Raw genomic sequence first — 17,281 nt, forward strand, 5'->3', positions numbered from 1 at the left:
CCACCATGTGTGTGTGTTTGTGTCCCAAAACCTTCCCAACCAAACCAAATATGGTGTTTCAGGTGGCAAGATCATGGAGACTTCTGCAGGAAGCACATTATGACACCTGCAGTAACAAGACACAAACAGCTTTTTATTTGGGAATCTTTCCTGAATTTATGTGTCATCAAGCATGCTTAGAGAGAGAACCAAGAACAGTATTTTAAAACAAATATAAATAAGTAAATCAGCAAGGAACAGAATGGAAAACTTCAAAAAAGATGATATCTACCATCAAATGTCTAGGTCTTAAATGTAATAAAGGATGTTGCTTTTCAGGACAGGTTCTTGAAATTAGCTAGCAGAAAGGCTGGAAATATGGTTTGTGCTTCCTTCTGGCCCCAGCTGTTTAGAAAGTTATCCCAGTAACTGGTATTATTAGCCTTTCTAACCTATTAAGATAGAAGTAGCCCCCTCCCCTCTTTTTATTTGTAACCTTTAATGTATTCTCAACAGATGAATATGTTCATGTGAAAGGGCTAATCCTCCTTTTTGTACATACATGGCATATCTTACATTGTCACCTTTTAAAAATGAACACTGCATTTGACATGATAATCAACAAGGAGCCTTGAGACTTTTTCAAGATGCCATAGCCAAGTATCCTTTATTATATATGCATCTTAGTAACAGTGCAATTTCTGCTCTTAATATTCCAAAGACACCATACACAATCATTAATTACTTGTCTGGTTAAACAGCCTTTTTCCTTGTTTTTGTTTTTGTTTTTTTTTTTGAAGATGTCAGGCAGCTCAGCAGAGAACATGGAGTTTTCTATTTGTATTCTCTTGCTTTCTTCACCACCTGCAAGTTCCAACAATTCTTTAAGTACATTCTAAAGCCATTTCCATGTATTTCAAAATTTATAGGAAAACAGAAGAAAATCATTAAGTGACATTAGATTTCTTCTTTAGCTCAGAAAAGTAATGAGACATCACCTCTTCATATCAGTTTCCTGCTGTCTTAGCGTTCTCAGACCACATGACAGCAAACTGTCATTTCAGTGATATTTCTGTTTTCTTGAAGCAAAATGACACCATTCAGAGCATATGGATTATCTTTTTATCTTTTTCAATAAAGCAGTGATAATTATGTTTTTATGCCTAACAGTAGAAAAGGTAACTATAAATTAATGGAATAGCTACAGGAAAACGAATTATTAATGGAAAGAAGTCCAATTGAAAAATGAGTAATTATTCCAAAAGGAATTGAAGAAAAAAAAAGTTTGTGGGAGGAAGGGATAAAAAGTGTCTGGAAAAATATAAGTAAATAGAAAATACAATAGGAAAGAAACCTAGCAGACCTGAGAAAGGCCTCAAAATGCCACTGTATAAAAAGTTAAAAGTGAGCATGTGTCATAATGTGGCCAAATTTCAGATCAGTGAAGCTTGAAAGAAGCATAATTTTTACAGAAAGTAATTATTCCCCTTCTTCGGGGGTCTGCCTACTACTTCAGAGCACCATTTCAGTTTTGGGTTGCTGTTCCAGTGAAGATTTGTGTTTTGGATCTGTCTCAGTTGATCAGAACAAATGCCATCAGCTTCATAAAACAATGTCAATTATTAAGATATGCCTTAAAGACCCAAACATATATGCATGCTTCACAAATGAGGGTACAGGATTGAATGGTCAAAGGTTTTCACGGTCATATATTTGTCCTTGATATTTTCAAATATCTCAGATCTGCTTTTGTTTTTTAAGGCTGAGTAATATTATAAGAAATTTATATATCACCAAATGTCTCACACTTTGAACAGACAAAGTAATGCAAATATTTATGTGCTATTCTGCAAGTCGGAGGTTCACAGAGAACTGAACTTGCAGTTTTAAATTAATCTCCAAACATAGTTTAATACACTGTACAATACCTTACAAACAAATACAACCTCTTAGTTAAAATATTTCTACTTTAAGTGGATTGACAGCAAAACTTCATATGGCGTGTAACACATATCTCAATTTATACGGCTTTTTAATCACATTCTTGCAGAATCTTACAAAGAATTTAAGAGTCTGCTCCAACTCTATGCATTGACACTCGTTAGTTAAAATTAATGCATCCTTTGAATGAATTCCATAGAAATGGTGTTTCCACCAAACAAACCAAAAGTCTAGAATTACTTCCAGTGTTTGTTAAAACATATGGCACTGAGCAACCAGCAAAGATGAGCACATTCAGCTAAATTAGAAAGGGAACATAAACCCCAGTATTACACCTGTTAGCAAAAATAACTTGGTTTTTTAATATGTACAGATAACTTATTAGAAAATTACTTTTTGAGAAACACAAGCAGATTAAACCAGGTTTAGAATAACATATTTTCTGGTTTTTTTACTAGAGGTTTCTTCTATATAAGTGATATATTAAATTTATAATATTGCTTTAAGATACTATAATATTAAGTTTATAAGACCTTGCTATTTGTCTTTTGCATGATAAATGCAAAAATTATAAAACTCAGCACTTTATAACAAAGGCAGGATTCAATTCTTCACACTCATTCCTTTTTATTAACTCAGTACTCACCAAGGTATTTTAAAATTCCAGTAGAGTAGAATGTGAAACATCAGTTAACTTACTGTAACATTGCTTTAAAATTGTCACCACTTTTTTTAAAACTAAGTAAAAATTAGTTTTTACTTTCCTCATTGTTATGATTTTTCATACAGCAACCATGAAGATTTAAATACATTCCTGAGCAATCTTGCCTAACTTATAAATTGTTTTTCCATCTGAAGTTGGGAGTTTCATCACGTACTGTTAAGAAAAAGACACCAAATTAGTCACAAATCAATACTTAGATTTTATTTGTAAACATTAGATTATCCCAAACTTAACATGTATATGTATGCCTACACATGACATTCATTATTAAAACTAATGAAATACTTTCCTTCATGCCAGTGTTCAGTTTTAATCAAAAGTGATAAACACCAACTATTTCACAATGTAACCGAGCAGTATAAAGAGTGATTAATAAAAAGGTCTTAATAATCCTCTAGTTATTTCAAGTTTGGTATATTAAACTTTCTAGATATTAACAAATCTGAGGTAGCAGAGCACTTGTTGCATTTTCTGAGATTTATAACCTTTAGACGTAAAAAAGTCTGTGCTCCTAAATTAAGAATAGCCAAATTATTTTTATCTCTTCATCAGCTATGATGTGAAACAATGACGAAATTATTTATATCCAACCATGGGATAAAGCTTACACATGCACATTGTGCCACACTCCTGCTTACAAGACATTATTTTTGTCTTAAGTAACAAGAGCAACATTTTTGTTTTAATTAAGAGGCCGTGTCGCTTTCAACTGTAGTCATAAAAGTTATGTACCAACAAAATCTGCAATCCCTAATATTGAGTGGATAATTAATGATTGCAGCAGGCAACATATGGCCATCATCTGCAGTGAGTAACTCACTTGTAAGGTTGTAATATGCCTGTCACATCCATTATTGATACTGACAAGATGTTCTTTTGGAAAAACATTTTGAGAAAATTAAACAAGACAGTGTTATGTCTACGGCTCAAGTCCTCCATAACAAGAACAAAACTTGAGATGCTGCAAGGTCTCGGAATATGTGGAAAGGGCATCAAAGGATATTAAAATCAAATGAGCAAGTACCATGAGTACACAAGCATTTGTATGCGACATGCTCAAAATCAACAGAATCAGTCTTCCTCAACAGATGCCCTTAATTTGAACTGAAAAATGGGCAAAGGTCACATAATGTTAAGCATTTACCATAGGTCTGGGCCTAAGCTTGTATTTAAAAATTCAGTAACCCCAAGTGTTCCAATGAGATTGCTTCTCGCTTTCTCTGTGCCCACAAATTCAGGTTTAAAAAACAAAACAAACTTCAAAGGGCACATCTCGTGCTTCCAGGAAAGCAAGACACACATCTGAATCAAGGGCCTCCAACTGGAGTAGGAGATTCCCAAGAATTATTCTGACTAGCATCTCCTCTAGTTATTTAACCTTTCTAATAATTTCAAGTATGTGCTCTCTCTTCAAAACTGAAATGTGATTTCTGAGAATGAAAAGGGTGGTTTTGAGAAAACAAACCCTTAAATCAGTAGCTCACTCAACCAAATTATTTCCTGGGCATTCAAGATGCAGACACTCTTGTAGGGAAGACTACCTTTAAAGAAAAAGTTAATTTATCTACTATTTGATCTCAACAGAAAATGCTGTTGCTTGAACTACTTTGAGAGTGAAAAGAAGAGATAAAGAGTCAACAGCACCTCATGCCCTTGATGAGTCTGGTGGCACAAAATTGGAGAAATGTATAGATCAAGGATGTATGTTAATAACGAAGAATTAAGATAATATTTAAAAGCTGCTGCAATAAGTACCATGCTAGCAAAGTTTCTATGGTATTCTGTACAAAATAAGCCCTGCAACAGCTGTAAATTCATGTGATTATTTACTTATAAATAGACAGTCCTGAGTGCAGTTATGTATTGTGCAGGAAGAAATATTTTCCTAAGCTTTGACTGAGTAATGCTTCCATATGCACATGCCATTACAGAAATAGAATAGTTCACCTTGTTCATTAAGAGTAATGGCACAATGTAAAAACAGTAAACTAAATATAGCAGCTCTACTTAGGCACTGTACTAATCAGAAATTATAAAAATTTACACTGCATGATTTTAACCATCTCTATAACACATACACACAATATTTAGTATGGGCACAAACTTATATGTAAACTCATAAAATGCATATGCATATTTAGGTATGAATTTCAGAAAATACAGGAAGATATAAATGCTGCCATTAGGAATGTATTCTATGGTATGTTTTAAATAAAAATTTAAAGGCATATGCATTGAAGTAATCTGAGCTCTAAGCACTCAAATATTTAGTAAAATATTTTCTAAAAGTTTGTGAATACTGTACAACCATTCTCTATATTACTCTACTTCAATTTGTATGATGGACAGCTAATGCAAAAAATTGCATTTCCCCCCCCCGCCAGAAAATAATGCACTAAAATAACATGAGAAATAGTGCATAAAACATCAAAATGAAAATGACCTTCCTTCCACAACTTACACACTTTTCCTTCTTTTTCCAGCTTCTTCAAGTGGACTAGGAGGTTATGTTCTGCTGCTGGAAGTAAATTCTCAGGGATTTCCTAAGGGGAACAAAAAATATGCATTTTGTATTTAAATATGCATCAATTATTTTTTTCAATATATGGAACCCATGGTTTATTACCACAGATTTTCCTCTTCTGAATTGGTATGGGAACATTCAGTTAGTTATGTAACAACTAACCCTAGGTTACCAAATCAATTTTACACCGGTTAAATGCGCAGGCCAACAACACATTTTTGTTTACTTTGCTCGGTTTTTTGCATTATCTGTTTGTATGATGAAAACTTTGGCCAGCACTAAGAAGACTCCTCCTCTGGGCTTGGTCTGCCCTGGGTTGTCAGTGTAGCTGAATATTTTTAAAGACAAATTTATAATGCATTTCTCTATAGATAACTATCTGTTCTATTCCATGACAACATTCGCATAGGTTTAAATATCCGGTAGCAATTACTATCTGTAAATGAGTAAACAATAAAAATATGTAACAGCTTCAGGAGGACAAAATATTTCTTACAATTCTTCAATGCTCGTTATGTAAAAAGCAGTAACACGTGTTGCCCAGAAAAGCTGTGGATGCCCCATCCCTAAGGAGGGTTCAAGGACAAGGTGGATGGGGCAGCCTGGTCTTGTGGAAAGGCATGGCAGGGGGGATGGAAATTGCTGACTTTAAAGTCCCTTCTAACCCATACCATTCTGTGATTGTATGACGACTGCTCAAAATCCTCCTCTCCAGCTCTATCATCTAAAGGTAAAGCTCTTTTTTTCCTTTTTGAAAATTAAAAAGTTCTTCAAATAATATGTATAGTATGAAAAGTCACTAGAAAACTAGTTAAATAAATTGTGAACCTTGAGAATATTTTGAAAGCATATACATTTCTTTGTACTGGAAAAATTATATAGGCGGGACAAGTGGTTTGTGATTTACAGAAACACGAGAATGGCTCTATACTTAAAACCTAGTTCACCAGGCAGAACTGCAGAAGCCGAATGGCCATAGGTAATGGTACATCAGCACTGCAAAACGTTCATGGTGATGTAGGCATTCTTTCAGAAATTGCGTAGCAGCAGAACCAGGAAAAATGAGCCTGAAGCTGTTACTGACTTGTTCACAAGCCACAGCCATTGGCAACTCTGACATCTTCCTCCACAGCAGAAATACTGTATCTCTTATCTCTGCTTGTTAGGAGAGTAACCCCCCACCGCAGGGAAAAACTGAAGAGGTTACATGAAGGATGATGAAGTAGCAAGAAAGTACTGTTACACCAGTCTAAAGACACATACAAGCCATCCAACATCTGGGCTGCAGTATCTTTCTCTGTCCTGCGGAACTGCAGTCCACTGGTAACCTCCTGCAGACTAATAAATCAAGAACTCAAAGTTTTCAACCATTCTTCAGGAGACTCCAAACACACTTTGGGAAATCCACAACTAACAGTCATGTAATACTTTTCATTTCGAACCAAGCACAACAATTTAATTTTTGCTTAGTCTTATGAAACTGTGCCTAAGACCTGGATAGTTAAATAAGTTTGTAAGAATCATGTGGGCCTCACCTCAATTAAGTGCTTAAACAAGACAATTTAAAGGCACAGTCATAATCGAACCCTGAACAGGCAGAAATATTTTTTATCTCTTTCAAAGAGCCACCATAATGTTCATTCAAAGACCAACACTGTTACATACAAGTTTTATGAACCTAACCTCAATTTTCTTTAGTTTGATCTAAAAACTTTTGACCAACAATTACCTTGTACACCATCTTTACAAGCTCTGAAGATGTATAGGATTTCCCAGTATTCTTCTGGAAAACATTTATAATTTGCTGTTCACGTGCAAGTCGGTGAGAAATGTAGTTTTGGATTCTAGTATTTGCATCACGTACTACTGGGCCATGACCTAAAAATCAAAACACATGTACCAGATCACTATTACTTACATTTGTAATTAAGTACACTATTGAATAATTGAAACATTCTTATGTAAACTCTAGTAGATTTAAAACTCTTGAGAAAAAGGTTTGAATGTCTGTATTACAGTCTGCATCTGCAAAGCATTAAGATGGAAAGGAAAAACTAGGATATTAAAAGTCTGGACAGGGAAAAGGGAATACTTCAGATGGAATAAGGAAAGCAAGGGAAGACTACTTTAGGCCATTAGAAAAAAGGAAAGAGTTCACTGCTGAACAGATTTAAAAGATGAGATTCAGATTACTGTATTATCTCCATTTTCCTGTCTTCCTCTCCCCAGAGGATATTGACACTAATGATTTAAACTGATACTGGCCTTTGAACAATAATGGCTGATGCAAAGGACTCAGGTACTACTGTCCTGTTGGGGCAAACACCAAGGTGACATCTTCAATTGTGACAAATCTTCAAATCTGATTCACACACTGTATTTTCTGCCTTTAAAAACACTGTCGTGAGCATGATAAGAAAAATTAATAGAAAACAAATAAGAGAGGCAGTCAGAACGTGTCAGGGCAGGAAAAATGGAAGGCACAGGGAAAGTTATAGGTGGATCATTTCATGTCTGGCTGGTTAAAAAGCAAAACAAATTGTTTCCTGAACTGACAGTGGCAGATCAGAAATGTTCAACTTACTTAAAGGTCTTTGAATCACATTATGAAACGCCTTAACTGGTAAAGCACTAACCTTTATGATATAAACCTTATCAAATACTGTCTCACGGTACATTAAAATGACAGAAAATATTGTTCAGCCATGAGAGCTACATGCATAAAAATTAAACTTATTGTGTTACCTATAGAGGAATTGACTTGCACAAACATTCATCACTTGCTTTTTATAGCAAGGTTTCCTATTTCTTCACCTGTACAACTCACCTGAAGTAGCAGCAGCAACTTCCAGCTCTGCCCTCTGAGTGCAAATTCTAAGTAATTTATAAAATTAGTAGGAGAGAAACTACTGTAAAAAAACTATAGCTTTCTTTTAGAAGTTATTTGGTATCATCAAAATCAGTTTCTTTTGACGTTCTCTAACTATTAAAAAAATCACCGTAATCTTTACTTGTACTTTTGGGTTTATGGATTAAATGGGTTTTTAATTTTTAAGCTTTTATAATCGAAGCTTATTTTGCCTGATGACAGGCAGCTTATAGAAAAAGAGCAACTGATTTTTCATGTTTTGAACTAAAGTGTCAAAGGAATCTTCTGTAATCAGAATATTTATACATCTCAGCTTGCACACTCCAGCATGTTTGAATTTACTAAGTATACATTGAAACTTACCTTGTTTAAGTATTATAAATACAAGATATGTAACGTGTAAACACAAAGCTATACTAGCATATGCATTTATATTTAATGATTTCAAACATATTTAATATGAAGCTATTTTTCCTTACAAAATAAATTACAAGTGTAACAGTATCTCTACTGTTACCATTTATACACCCAAAACTTAAAAAACTTTTTAGAAAAAACACAGTAAGATCTACAAAGCAGAGACTGTAATGTTAACTGTCCATTCTCTTGCATTCTCTCATGACAGAAGTCTCACTGAAGTAAGCAAAATTAAGGGTTGTACATGGAATCTCTAGGCATTCTTAAAACCTGTCCCTACTCTTCCAAGTGATTTAATTGACTTGGACTACAAGACCAATGTCAGAACCTGAACTGGAACCCACATTTTGTAAAGTTAAAGGGACTACATATCCATTACATCATCTGATCCATAGCTGTTGTGTATGCATATACGTCCATTAAAATGATCTCAGAAAGCTTGGAACTAAACCCAGATGTGGAACTTTCCCATCCATCATTTTTCAGTAACAGCAGTAATTTATTTATTAACTGTAATAAATGGATTAATATCTGAATAAAAGTAAAATGTTTCTGAGCATATGAAAAGCACTCTCAAATATGACCGTCTTTCCTTGAACTCAGCTTTAATTTCAGACAGATACATATTATTTCCTCATAACACATTGTGAAGTGTGAGGTTCTCTAAATTACAGCACAAAGAACAGAAGTGAAGAAAACAATTGGCTCATGAAATCTTCCACAAATTCCTAATTCTGGTACCATTTTTTTCTGTATTTCCAAGGAAAATCGTTTATTATTACAGGATGGGGAGCCCTCTGCTGACTAAAATGCCCTTTTCTTGTCCCAAGGATTCTCATCAAATATTATCTGTAATTAGATATGCTGAGTATTGTGCCCAAGTCATTCCCATATTAAGTCAAAAAAGAAACACAGAAGGGAAAGGATTGACAAAATTCACCTACTCTCAGGTAGTCAGCAGTCAGTTTGTTAAAAAAAATTGTGCAATTCTGAGGTTACCACATGAGTGCTAAAGCATTGGTGGAGGAACCGGTTCAAGAATTATGAAGACCTAATACTGCAGTACAGAGTGATTGGCTTATATAGAACATATTGGTAAAGCAAACTACTTCTGCTGTAGTGACACCCAACAGTATCACCAATTGTTCTGATTGGGCAATAGCACTTTTTGCATGACTGCATGTACATTTTGTGGTGCATGGATGAATAGTTCCAAACCTCCAAATCTCAATACTTAGCTATCATCACTGAAAATGCACAATGTCAGATCGGCTTCCTAATTGCAAGTCCAGTAAGAACACAATTAAAACAGCAGCAAACACTTACAAATAAAGAGCACAGATGTTCAGCCTTGGTGAATATGTAATCTAGATACAAAATCATTAAGAACAGAGTGAAATACAACAGATACATTTGATAAACCAAACAGAATTGGACATATATGGGGTTTTGGAAGGCAGAAATTCAGTTAGAGGAACAGACTGCATTTTGCAGGTATTAAGAAAGAAAGAAAGTAAAACATTTGGTTGAGGTTTTGGAGGCTAAACAATTGTTAGTTTTAATGGTTACTTAAGTCAGTTAAGTCAATAAATATGACCAAGTCACTATTCTGTCTACATCAACCTCCACATCTATGGAATATGTAAGAATGTTTTTCTTAAACAGCATTTTTATGCCGAGATCTTAAAGGACACATATTTCAAAAGAAGGCTATTTTAAGAGTGAACACAAGAGAGTAGGCTAAACATAGATGGCTAATGGAAAAAGGCACAACTGAGAACGTAGATACAGTAGCTTGGAATGACAAGTTGAAGATGAAACAGAAAAAGTCAGAAAAAATCCTGAAATGTAGCTCTGAAAAAGCAAATGAGGAGCTTAAACTGTAGTTACATAATGAATTCTTAAAATGTAGTCTTGTCAAACAGACATGTGGTATATATGAAAAGTAAATGCATTCCCAAGGTTTGAAGGGGAGAGAGAGAGAAAAGAACTAAAGGAAATTCATAGACTGAATGAATAGGCAACTTATTTTTAGAACATTTTTGGCCTCCTAGCTCTTGTTCAAACTGAACCTAAATCATTAACTAAGATTACCACTTTACAGTTCTACAGCTTTCCAAGACAAATTTGTGATTAATCTGTATTGCAAAGGACACGCAACTCTCTCAACATTTAGGTTACTCACATTGACAGTGTATGTATGTGGGGATGAAAAGGAATGAAAGAACAATTAATATTTTTTTCTTCCAGGATAACATTCAAGGACAGGGATAGAGTAATATAAGAAAATTAAATCTGCTGTATGATTCCAACAGTGAAAGACTTTGGCCCCTGGAGTCTTTAGGCACAGAAAGACAAGACCCACCCTGAAATGGAGAAATTTAAGAAAGGAAAGATACCTATCACTGAAAATGTTTTGCAAACCACCATGACAAAGTCAGCTTAGCTTACTGCTTATTAAATTGAATTTTTACATCAGGAATGATGTTTGATTGTAATAATAGTTATCAAATTCTTAGAGGAGATATTTAAAAATTACACAGTAAAAGAGAGCAATTAAAACCAAAACCACTTACCTGGATAAATCAAATCTGGTTTCATTTCTAACAACTTTTTCAAAGTTTTCATGTAATCAGATAGGTCTTCTATTACTGTTGTTCCTTCCCCTAAAATACAGTCACCAGAAAATATAGCATTTTCTTCTTCTAGATGTAAAATCATATGATCATCAGTGTGTCCTGGTGTATATAAAACTCTGTTTAAAGAGCAAAAAAGCATATGTTTTTCATATATATATACACTTCATTTTTGAAGCCAGAAAAAATGATGGTAAAATAATACACTTGCAAAGCAGCCCATAACAAGAACCAGAAAAAAACTGACCAAAAAAGGCTGAAAAGTTGATATAAACAGGTATCACTTTGCCTAATCCCAATCAATTTTCTTAGACCATCCAGAGAACACCAATCATCTCTAGCATGCTTTTACTTACATGACACACTGTATGTGCATTAATACAAGTGCATTAAAGGAGCTGACTAGCCATGCAGAATTTCTATTATAGAGGGCATTATTCTGAAGCTTTAAAAAATAAGATTGACATGTTATTTCCAGATTGAAACACTTGAAGTTCTTGACATACACACTGTACTTTGGAAGGAGGGTAAGGATGATAGCTATTCTTTTAGAAATTAACTACAAACTTCTGAACCCGACCCAGATAAAGTTCAGTCTCCAAAAATTTATTTTTCCCTGCAGCTCTTTCAGCTATTCTATGTGCAGGTCATTAAACACCTGCATGGTAAGGATTAAGAACCCACAGCTTGCACAAGCAGTGTTATTAGCATGCAGCAAAGGAGCAGTGGGTATGTATACAGTATATGGTAACCTGAGCTGCCAAGGAGCTGTACTGGGGTGTCCTTTCATGATGATTTCTGAAAAGTAGAAGGATCTTATGCTGAGGCTGATGCAGACTGAAAGTAACACAACTCCAACCAGCATCACTGATAATATCCATTAGAATCTTCTTGTTAATGGCAGATGCATCAAAGCAGTGATCAGGAAGTGACAGAGCTGGTGCCAAGTGTGGTGTACAGGGCAAGGCTAAACAGCTCCCAGCCGTGCTGAAGCAGGGCTGGGAGACCTCAAGTGCAGCATAATCTGATGCAATGACTGCCAGCTCCTACTGAATACTGAGCTCAGCAGAAAGCAGGTGAGCCATCTCCTTGTGGAGGCAACATCAAAATCAAGTTGATGAGCTCACCTTTGGGACATGGATCCTTCAGTTCTTGATGAAATTTCACCAGGAAGCCAAACCACTAACATGAAAAAATAGCAGAAAGACAATGCCAGACAGTGTGTGGAGAGGTGCTGCCAGCATGTCTTGCCCCCTGCTGTGGCACACCTTGAGAACCTCACGGCTGATAACTAAAATTTAACATGCAGATACTGCTGTTTTGGAACCAGTGGTGGATCTACGAGTATCCTTGAAGTGGTTACTGAATTAACCCAGGTGAGAATGCCTGCTTTTAACCAACCATAAAGTTTGGCTGCATCACTCCTGTTACAATTCACCCGTAGGGGTTGTGACATTTGTTACAAATTCTCTTCAGGATCAATAAGGACACCAGACTATGTGTCTGGAAACTCTCATGCTTTCTGGTATAAACTAGCCCACTATTTGGCCTCAGAAGTGCTAGCTAAGAAGCCCTTCACTTTGAGGACACACTTCAACAAGCTCCCAATCGTCACAATAAACTTCTCCCAGGTGTTGGCTACACGCCCTGTATTTTTACAACACCCTTCAAGAAGCTCTCAACTCCCACACCAGCACAGCCAGCCTGTTTGAACCCTCCAGGCACCAAGCTGAGGTGGGAGACTGGTGGAGGCACCATGAATCTGAAGGTAGAAAAGGAAGCTGGCTCAGGACCGTGCTGTCCCACCTCCAAGGGCCTCTCCCTGCCAATCACAACTTCCCTGTCGCAAGTCAGAATGTCTGAGACAAAACATGCCTACGCCTGGTCCTCCACAAACTTCAAAACATGCTAATCTTTGACTGACTTGGATTGAAATGAAAAAAATGATTTTCCATCTCCTAAGTTTTGTCCAAACACGGGCCACTTAGGGTAGTGAAAGGTCTTCAGTATGTAATATAAGATGCTTTTTCTTCTATTTTTACACGAATAAAATAAAATGCTTTTTGACAAAACACATCCCTTTTCTTTTTAAATGTTTTTTCCCTTGCAATCAACCAAGTGACATAGTCTACAAGTGGAATACAGTTCCCATCTAAAATGAAGAAAATAAGCAAACTTCATCCTTGTAAGAATAATGCCTTGTTAAAGAAAGGAGTCTGAAAACAGAATGGTCAGACCTTTTTATTGTGTGTGTGCCTCCACGAGGCAAATTAGCTTTCTGTTTCACACTCATTCAGACTAACATTATAGGTAGTATGCATCATCCTCCAAAACTGGCATCCTACAAGAACCTCATAGGTTCAAGGTCTAAAATGAAACATTTTAAGTATTAAATGTTTTAGAGTCTCCTAGGGAAATATTTTTCAAGTAAAAAGAAAGGCATGCTAATAATCCAGCCAGACTACTAAAGACTTCCACAATTTTAATAGTAACTAATTATGTAAAAGTGATAACAAAGTATGCAAAATCCTATTTGATTTCCCTGGAGAAAGTGTTTTTCTAGGGAAATACTGTTAATTTCTCTGCTGAGTCTAAAGACTAAATCCAAAGGCTAATTTCTGATAATTCTCATTCATAAAAACAGTGTCGTTGTATTAACATATCCTGCTGGATCATGATAGGAAGACTACATGCATAAGTGCTGAAAAGATTAGATGTATGGATTGGCAATCATTAAGAATTAGGATGCATGTACAAATCAGAATTCTGAAGAAAAAAGAACTTGAAGAAATTCATGGTTACCTGAGTGTGGCTCCCTCTGTCTCTATCATATCTCCATCTTTAAGATAAAAATATTTATGTCCTCCTTCTATTGTTTCCTCACAGTAAGGGACACGAGGGAGCTTACATATGCGATAGTCCGAGTCTAATATTTAAGGAAAGCAAAGACAATGATGGTTTGAATTTGTCGTTAACAAGGTAATTCCACAGACAGGTTACTTTTTGAATAAGTACTATTAATTATCATACAGTATGAATACAAAACTAGAAACAACAAATTCTGTAAATTATTATATTTATATTTGTAGGGCAGCCTTATTCCAGAGCCAAAACCACTAAACAGTGAAAGCCACTGATTCTGAATACAGCACTCTGTACCAGTGAAAAATTTGAAGTTGGAAAAAAACCACAAATGAAATTAATAAAGATCAGTAATATTATATTTTACAAATGTTCCTTCTTGACTCATGAGCCAATTCCCCCAAGTTTTTACAATGCCACTAAGATTTCTGCCCTCACATTTTACATTATGATTCACAGAAGCATCACTCAACATTTGTCTAAAATTGGATGAAGACTTTTTGACCTGCAACTTCTCTCAACTCTTATCATTCTGAACAGTGCACAAAATGCAAACACCTTGGGTGGAACAGCTATAGATAGCAACTCAGAAAGGCATTCATATCCCTTGCTAGTCTTTACAACCACATTGATAGGCTGGCTAGCCCAAAATCCTCACAAAGACACCAATGTACCCATGTCTCCAGGACACCAATTGTTTTCAGTAGTGCCCAGGCTTCGTTGCAGATAAGCACCTGGCAACTTTACAAAATTAAGCCTGTGACAAAGCTCGTGACAAAGTCCAACAATGTTAAGAATTACCACATTATCCATACCACTTATTCTCTTCTCAGATACCAACACAGAAATGTCTCTTACTGCTTGTCAACATGAAATACACATTTTTAGATCAGACTTTACTTGCACACTGCCCTACTGCTTTTCCCTCATGCTCTGAGGCTTATGAATTTGTCAGCAACTACTAATGGGCTCCTGTAAGGAATCCCAAAGTTATGCACATTTCTTTTTCAAAATTCAAGCAATTTGTTTTTACAAAAGTGAAAATAACAATAAATTTATCATTGCTGTCCAAGTAAAACAGAAGCAGTTTTTCACGTTTTTATCACATCTCTTAGTACCATGCTGACATTAACCTATGTTTTCATTATTTACACATAAGTAGAATTCACTACGATAGTATGCACAGGTATCAAAGAAAACCTGTAGTACTACAACTATTAAATTCAGATTATTCATTGCTCTCAATCTATACAGTGCAGCAGGATCATGAAATTGCATGTAGTTTATACAGAATAATAATCCAGTTGATTTGCACAGACGCATTCAGTTAATGCTTTTCTTGCCATGTATTTAACATTTTCAGCAATATCTGAAATCTCTGCCTACCACTCGGAATGCTTTTGCAGATATCAGGTATTCCACCAGTATGATCACGATGCCAGTGTGTCACTAAAATTTCTTGAATGGCGATGTTGAACTCTGACAGTGTCTGCTTTAAACAGCTGATATATTCAGGAATATCTGGCTCTCCAGTGTCAATAAGAACTCTTCTACACACGGACCACAAAAAAGGGAGGGAGAGACACACACCAGAAAATAAAGTGTTCACATGACAGCCAAGTAATATTAATAAAACAAGCCGACAGATAGAAATTTAGCAATAATGGATATCTCCATAGCCAGATGCCACCTGACATTCCAGTCCTGCAGCATAACAATTTAAAAAGTGGGGTAATAACGTAGGCCACACATTTACAACTCCGCAACAAGTGGCAGAAATCACCACGGCCTGAGGCACACGCCTGCGTCCCTCACTGAATTCCCGGCCTCGGCTCAAGGGTCGCTCGGACGAGGCTCCATGTCCCACCCGCCCAAGCCGCCTCCGGGCACTAGCTCCTCAAATTTAACGCTGTCCTTTCCTCTCTTCAGCGCTGACTAAGGGATTTGGGAACAGGCCGGTAGCGGCCTCTCGAGCTGAAGGCAGCACACGGTCCGCAAGCGGGCCCGGGGCAGCGGAGCCTGGTCCGCCGTGCCCCGCCCCGTTCTCCGAGCAGGGTGGGTACCTGTGCCCGGAGCCCACCAGGTAGGTGTTGGTGCCCTGCAGGGTCATGGGCCCCGGGTTGCAGCCCAGCACTCGCACCACCCGCGACGAGAGCCGCTCGATGCGCGGTAGCAGCGACACCATCTCTGCAGCGAACGCCCCCGAAGCCCCGGCTCCGCTCCCCTCTCGCTGCCGCAGGCCGGCCGGGCGGAAGCCTCTATGGCCGGGCGGAAGCCTCTATGGCCGTGCTCCGCCTCCTGGGGCGCGGCCGCGGCGCCTCCCGCCCGCCCCTGGGGCGGCTCCTTCCGTTCTGCAGCGGGGCTGGGCCGGGCGGGTGTGCGGCTAAAACCCGCTCTGCACGGTACACGGTGCCGTGATCCAATCCGATAAAGTTCTCCTGCGTGGAGGAGGCCGGTTCTCGGTGGACTTCAGTTCTCCGTGCCTCGCTGCTGCCCGGTGAGAGGCATGTCCGTGCTTTGCCGGCTTTTTCCAGAGAAATTTGTTGTAAGAGTCAAATGCACCTTTTCTGTGTCCAGGAACACGCCTACTTACATTGGATGTAGGAACTGCGTATGCTCCCGCACGGCATATAGGAGCTACCTAGGATTCAGCATTTTAAATAAAATTGGAGAGCTGCTGGAGAGTGTCTAGCATAGGGCCACTAAGCTGATGAAGGGACTGGAGCATCTCTTATGTGAGGAAAAGCTGAGAGAACTGGGACTGTCCAGCCTGGGGAAGAACAGGCTCAGGACAATCTAATCGTGTGTAAAAACCAGAAAAGAGGATGCCCAGGCTCTGTCACAGGGCAATTGCCTCAGGTCCTGTCATGGTGCCCAGTGCCAGCACCAGAGGCAATGGGCACAAACTAGAGCACAGGATGTTCACTCTGATCATCAGGAAACACTTTTTCACTGTGTGGGTGACCGAGAGCTGGCACAGGGGGCCCAGGGAGGTTGTGGATTTGCATCCTTGGTGATGCTCAAAACTCATCTGGACACGGTCCTGGGCATCTGGCTCTAGGTGGCCCTGCTTGAGCTGGGGCTTCAAACATGAACTCCAGTGGTCCCTCCCCAGCTCAGCCGTTCTGTGATTTTGTGAAATCACATATATCCATATATCCAAGTAGAAATAATGTGTTTGCAAGCAGCATTCATTGTAGCTCCTGCAAGGTGCTGAGATTTCCCTGTTTGGCTCTGCAGCATCTCCTCTGATACCCCTGATTAATTGCCTTTCAAGTGACATTGTTAAAGAAAATAGGGCAGACTTGTTCTCTCCTTAAACTACATGT

The 17,281-nt window shown here is 37.6% G+C and overlaps 1 protein-coding gene across 2 annotated transcripts; it reads right to left on the minus strand.

Moving 5' to 3' along the window:
• Positions 1-617: 617 nt before the first annotated feature.
• LACTB2 (lactamase beta 2) lies at positions 618-16,290 on the minus strand. 2 transcript variants are annotated; one of them, XM_053948718.1, is made up of 7 exons: positions 16,016-16,290; positions 15,339-15,502; positions 13,893-14,016; positions 11,031-11,209; positions 6,898-7,046; positions 5,110-5,187; positions 618-2,797 (listed from the first exon to the last, which is right to left on the minus strand). In XM_053948718.1, the coding sequence occupies exons 1-7, from the start codon at positions 16,135-16,137 to the stop codon at positions 2,723-2,725; spliced, it is 891 nt and encodes a 296-aa protein (XP_053804693.1). In that variant the 5' UTR covers positions 16,138-16,290; the 3' UTR covers positions 618-2,722. The 2 variants fall into 2 exon arrangements, with proteins under 2 accessions (XP_053804693.1, XP_053804683.1); XM_053948708.1 differs by having other exon boundaries at positions 5,106-5,187; positions 16,016-16,286.
• Positions 16,291-17,281: the final 991 nt, after the last annotated feature.

Source organism: Vidua chalybeata, chromosome 1, assembly GCF_026979565.1.
Source record: "Vidua chalybeata isolate OUT-0048 chromosome 1, bVidCha1 merged haplotype, whole genome shotgun sequence".
In the NCBI taxonomy this organism is placed as follows: Eukaryota; Metazoa; Chordata; class Aves; order Passeriformes; family Viduidae; genus Vidua; species Vidua chalybeata.

Excerpts from the sequence above, each read along its gene's own strand:
- LACTB2 (XM_053948718.1), bottom strand. The coding sequence starts at position 16,137 with ATGGTGTCGCTGCTACCGCGCATCGAGCGGCTCTCGTCGCGGGTGGTG. Across the intron at positions 11,210-13,892 it reads ACAGAGGGAGCCACACTCAG|AGTTTTATATACACCAGGAC; the intron begins GTAACCATGAAT and ends CTCTTTAAACAG. Across the intron at positions 2,798-5,109 it reads AGCTGGAAAAAGAAGGAAAA|TACGTGATGAAACTCCCAAC; the intron begins GTGTGTAAGTTG and ends TTTTCTTAACAG.